The sequence below is a fragment of the Microtus ochrogaster genome (genome assembly GCF_000317375.1).
Source record: "Microtus ochrogaster isolate Prairie Vole_2 chromosome 14 unlocalized genomic scaffold, MicOch1.0 chr14_random_1, whole genome shotgun sequence".
Taxonomy (NCBI): Eukaryota; Metazoa; Chordata; class Mammalia; order Rodentia; family Cricetidae; genus Microtus; species Microtus ochrogaster.
In genome coordinates this window covers 132,451-138,568 of record NW_004949096.1, presented here as the reverse complement: position 1 = coordinate 138,568, position 6,118 = coordinate 132,451, and the positions used below count along the sequence as shown (strand labels likewise).

At 37.7% G+C, this 6,118-nt stretch overlaps 1 protein-coding gene across 1 annotated transcript in view; it reads right to left on the bottom strand.

The window, feature by feature from the left end:
• Positions 1 to 6,118, bottom strand: part of Ccdc73 (coiled-coil domain containing 73) — a 126,863-nt gene that overhangs the window by 104,745 nt on the left and 16,000 nt on the right. Inside the window, exon 3 of the mRNA XM_005364019.3 lies at positions 252 to 323. Within this exon, the coding sequence (XP_005364076.1) occupies positions 252 to 323 (72 nt within the window). The remainder of the gene's footprint in view (positions 1 to 251; positions 324 to 6,118) is intronic.

The following is a 6,118-nucleotide window of genomic DNA, read 5'->3' as shown; positions in this document are numbered from 1 at the left end:
AAAAAAAAAGAAAGAGGATGAATGAGCACATATCAAAATTATTAAGGACAGATAGATACATCTATACCACCAAGAAAACATTTTTCCAAATTTCTCTACACTAGCATGAGTTATAAGTAAAAAATTTATTTCTTGTTTTCCATAATGTTCTTTTGTTTTCTGTATGTGCAGAGAATAGTTTATCATAATATTCACTGCAAAGAGAAAAAATACACAATTTTCAATTGTAGTTAGTCCATCATGAAAATCACCTGATTTTTAAAAACTTCCATTGCTTCCTTATGTTGCTTTATTAACACCTCCTTTTGATTCTGAAGAGTCTCCTGTTTTTAAAATTATGAGAAAAGGAAAAAAAACATTATGAGAAGTTAAAACAAAGTTTGGTAAGTTTTCTAACTTTAAAACTCAATTAGGTTTACAGTTAAAATAAGTTAAGCATAGGCAGCTGGGGAGATGGCTCAGAGGTTAAGAGCACTTGCTCTTCTTACATAAGACCCAGGATCAGCATCCACATGGTAGCTCAAATCATTGGTAACTCCAGTTCCCAGGGAATTGGATACCCTCTTCTGACTTATATATATATATATGTATATCATGGGCATCCAGACATACCCATGATATACATATGCATACAGAAAGACAAAACATCATATAAAAAATAATCAAAATGAAAATATTTTAAAGCATATTTATTTCTATTTATTCCCTTGAAATATGACTTTAATCAATTTCATTATCTTTTGGTGATAAAATTATACATAAATTTTGATTTCATTTGCTTATTCATAATAAAAGCACACTGCTTTTTAAATTTTTGTACTCTACCTACATCAAGACCCAGCAATACCACTTTTGGGTATATACCCAAAGTATGCTCAACTATGTTTATAGCAGCATTATTTGTCATAGCCAGAACCTGGAAACAACCTAAATACCCCTTGACAGACAAATGGATAAAAAAAAAAATGTGGTACATTTACACAATGGAGTACTACATAGCAGAAAAAAATAATGACATCTTGACATTTGTGAGCAAATGGATGGATCCAGAAACCATCATATTGTGTGAGGTAACTTAGACCCAGAAAGGCAAATATCATATGTATTCACTCATAAGTGGCTTTTAGACATAAAGCAAAGGAAGACCAACCTACAATTCACAATCCCAGAGAACCTAGACAACAAAGAGGACCCAAAGAGAGACATACATAGATCTGATCTATATGGGAAGTAGAAAAAAAGACAAGATCTCCTGAGTAAACTGGGAGCATGGGGACCTTAGGAGAGAGTTGAAAGGGAGGTGAGAGACAGGGAAGGGAGCAGAGAAAAATATATAAAACAATTTTTTAAAAATTCAGACTCTAGAAACAGCTGGCTTCAAACTTTCTTCAATGCCAAGCCAGATGTAATGAAGTGCACCTGTTGTCATAGCATATGGAAGGTGAAGATTAGGTATTCAAGGCCCACCATGGTTCCAGAGACAGTTAGCCTAAGCTGTCAAGAAAGAACAAAAAGAAGGAAAAAAGAAAGGTAGGAAGGAGGGAGGGAGAGAGGGAGGGAGAAAAAATGGAAGAAATTCTAACTAAATTGATTAAAATTAACAGCCCTAGTATACAAGAAGAATTGTAGTCTTGGGGTTGGAATTCCTAGAGAAGCCAATTTATTATCTAAGTATATATTGTCAATGACCTTTACTTTTTTTTTTTTGAGACAGTATTTCTCTTTAGCTTTGGAGCCTGTCCTGGAACTAGCTCTTGTAGTCCAGGTTGGCCTCAAACTCAAAGAGATCCGCCTGCCTCTGGCTCCCAAGTGCTGGGATTAGAGGCATGTGCCATCACTGCCCAGCCAACATTTACTTCTTTAAGTTAGCCAAACTATTTTTTATAAAACCAAAGTACAGCAAAGAATTTCACTTTTTTCTCTTATCTTTGTTTATGTGTGTTGTGAGTTCAAGCCTGTATGTGTTCTGTGGGATAATGCTCTTATATACTTTATAGATCATATAAACTCATAGTGGTTTAATAGAACACTGATTGACCAGTAGCCAGGCAGAAACTATAGGTGAAGCAACCAGACTTAGGAGAATTCTAAGAAGAGGAAAAGCAGAGATGCAGTCACAGCCAGATGCAGAGGAAGCAAGATGAGAATGCCTTACTGAGAAAAGGTACCAAGCCATGTGGCTGAACATAGACAAGAATTACGAATTAATTTAAGTTGTAAGAGCTAGTTAGTAATAAGCCTGAGCTAATAGGTCAAACAGATTATAGTTAATATAATCCTCTGTATGTTTCTTTGGAGCTAAATAGCTGAGGGGCTGAGCGGGACAGAAACTTCTGTCTACACATGTGCCACAAAGGCAAGTGTGGAGGTCAAAAACAACTCAAGTGTTTGTCCACCGTATTTGAAACTGGGTTTCTTACTCACTGCTTTGTACTTCAGGCTAACTGGCAATCAAGTTTCTAGGGACTGACCAGTCTCCACCTCCCCATTTCACTGTAAGAACACTAGAATTTACACTATCTCTCCTGGCTTTTTAATGGGTTCTGAAAATCCAAACTCAGGTCCTCATGTTTGTACAGCACTTTACCCAGGAGGCCATTTTCCTAATCCCCAGGTACTTTTTTATTACATTTATATGATCCCATTTCTCACCTCCCCCATATTTCAGGTGAACATTATATGTCTGATTCTTTAGGTTTAATATTTAATTTAAAGTGTTTTCTATTCTATTTATTTCAAAGTTAAGGGGCTACAGAGGTGGTTCAATGGTTAAGAACACTGCTGCTTTTCTGGAGTTCAGAGCCTAAAAGCACTAAACTTGGTTTGTTGTTATTTTTTCCTAAATACTTTGTCTTGATACAAATCTTGTCCCTTTTTCTATTTTTTTCCTTATCCCCTCTTGATCACTTCTGTACTTTACAAATCCAATTTATATGCCAATCTAAGTCACCCAGATGGACCAGAGCCTCTTTAAGATAATACAACTCATTGTGGAGTTTAGCAAGACCACAAACACTCTCACACACCCATGCTAGAACCAGGGCTCCTCCTTCTCAACTATGAGGAAAACACAGTCCTAACCAGCGTGGTGAACTGGACATCACACCCCATTTCCCTTATGCCTTGTTCCCTTGATTTCATCTTTATCTTACTTCCCAATTCTTCACTGTTAAATTTTTTTCATGGGTCCCAAAAATTTAAATGCTACAGGGAGATATTTAACAGATACAATTTGTACTCTCTTTTCCTTACACCTCACCACAACCCATCTGTAAGAAATGGTAAGTCAGAACCTCCTTCTCATCGGCATATCAGCATCTGGCATGTGATCTCTCACCAGTGGGCCAATTCGTGTGAGAATCTTGTGCAGTTGCCACATGGTTCTGATTTCAAGACAGCAACAGCCATGCCATGCCTGGAGGACAGTTTTCCACAACACACACAGGATATTTATTCTATTTTTACATATTATTCATTTTTATATTCATACAGAAATGCACATTGACATTTATTTTTATATATTAGTTATATATGTGTATTTTAGGATTTAGATATAATATAGTTTTAAATGAAAAATGATCAGCCAAGTTTGGTGGTATGTACACCTAGCACTCAGAAAGCAGAAGCAGAAGCAGGGAACTCTGTGAGTAGCACTATTAGGAGCTATGGCTTTGTTGCAATCGGTTTGGCCTTGTTGCAGGAAGTATGTCACTGTGGGGTAGGCTTTGAGGTCTCATATCTGCTAAAGCCATGCCCAGTATCCCAGACCACATTCTATTGCCTGCAGGATCAAGATGTAGTTTCTTCTCCAGCACCATGTCTGTCTGCATGCTGCCATGTCCACTATCATGATAATGAACTAAACCTCTGGAAATGTAAGCCACCCCAATGAAATGTTTTCCTTTATAAGAGCTGCCATGGTCATGATATCTCTTCACAATGACAGAAACCCTAACTAAGACAGGCACTCTCCCTAAATTAAATCTAGGTTCAATCTTATTTGTTTATAGCTAAGTTTTCTAATGGAAATAGGAGAACTATCAGACATGCTACAACAGTCTCCACTGACCTCTAGATTATGTTCCTTAACAGAGGTAAATCAACCAAAATGACAGAACTTATCTTACTCAGCAAAGCTTGCCATTTATGAGAGAAGTGAGTTAACATTATCACTAGGTGTGCGTCTGTAGACAGCCATGATTTCAGAATACTATAGAAATAAAGAGGTTTTGGATTTAGAACTTCAACAGGAATCCAGGTTGTAAAGTCAACCATCAGTGTTCTAATGCTTCCTGAGGGCACATATGCACTAAAAAGGGTAACCGAAAGCAGAAAGCAAATGCCCTAGCTAATCTTCACTGATACGTGATCCTGGGCTCTGTAATACCCCAAAGCCAAATCTTTTGAGAGATTTTTAAAGGCTATTTGTAATGCTCACAACAGGCTCCATGCTATAAAGAAAATGTGGTTGTAAATTACACAAGAAATCTCTTTCAAGACACTTTAAAGACAAACACTTGGTGGCACCAGAGGACCTTAACGGAATTTCTTAAAAACCTTTACATGAAACTACCCATCAGAATAAGGACTGACTGGAAACAAACTCAATTATAGCACCAACAGAAGTTTTACTAAGATTGCTGAGGCTGTCCCTGCTGATACTTCCGGTGTCAGCAGAGCCCTCCTGGTTAAACTGTCATTCTTGTATATCCTAACCTCAGCTCCTGTAAATGGACTTCCTAAAATTCACCCTATGATGGGTTCTGACTGTGTTCTCATCGTTGCCTACTTCTTCCCAGGATGGACTAAACTAAAATGTCTTGTCATGGAGGTACCACTGTGAAAGTAAAAAGAATTTCCTGATGTTGTGTTTCTAAACAGGCTCTCTAGTGACAGAGCACTCAGAAATCCTTGTAAACCCTTGCCCCTAATTCAAAAACTCACTGTCTCCATCATCTGCGGTCTTAAGGGAAAACTGAGCCCCCCAATTTGAGGTATTTCCTTACTTCAGTCAAACCTAGTAAAGTACTAGGTTTCAAAATCATATCAATACTGAATGTCAGCACATTTCTTCTACATGACTAAAAACTCAAAGATGTCTTCTGAAAATGACTCGAAAGAAATGAAATACTTGAAAACCATGTGTTTTTTGTTTTTTTTTTATTTAACTTTATTTTATGTGCATTGGTGTGAAGGTGTCAGATCCCCTGCAACTGGATCTTCAGACAGATGTGAGTTGTCATGTGGGGTGCTGGGAATTGAACCCGGGTCCTCTGGAAGAGCAGTCAGTACTCTCAACCACTGAGCCATCTCTCCAGCCCCCTTGAAAACCATGTTTGAAAAAATTGTATCAATTACTTTGGCTTTCAGCACAATATCTAAATTCCAGGAGATCTTGGGATCTCCTAAATGAACAGATATTAGGTTTCATTCTTCAACACCTATAGTTCTATGCTACCAAGTGATTTAAGACTAGAAAATGATAAGAAAACTGTAGAAACAGACCATCTTAGGAAAACAAAACAGAACAGCTCCCAATCAAAGGGAATGTGTCAGCAAGGCAAATACATAATACAGACGGCCTTTATTCCTGCACCTACATAATACATATACATAATACAAATATATAATACAGACGGCCTTTATTCCTGCGCCTACAGAGTGAGGTCTACATCAGGAGTCAAGAAACTAGAATCTGCCTGGGATAGTGGCACACGCATTTAATCCCAGCACTCAGAGAGCAGAGGCAGAAGGTGAATCTGTGAGTTCCAGGCCAGCCTGGTCTATAAAGTGAGACCTCCTAAAAAAATAAAATAAAATAAAAAGAAGAAACTAGGATCTGCAGGTCAGATTTGACCAACTACTTTCCTACAGGACCTGTAAGTAAAGAATTGCTTTTGCATTTTTAAATAGTTGCAAAGAAAACCCCCCAAAAAGAAAAAGCTAGTTACTCATCTAAGGGCTGGCTGCCCATGGCTGTTAGATAGTTGTGATGGAAGACTATCTGATCTACAAAGTCTGAAATATTTACCATATGGCTCTATAAATAAAAAGCAAGTGGTCTGTAGAGAGCCACACCTGATGGCAATGTAGAGAGCTGCGTGGAGCCACCTGATGG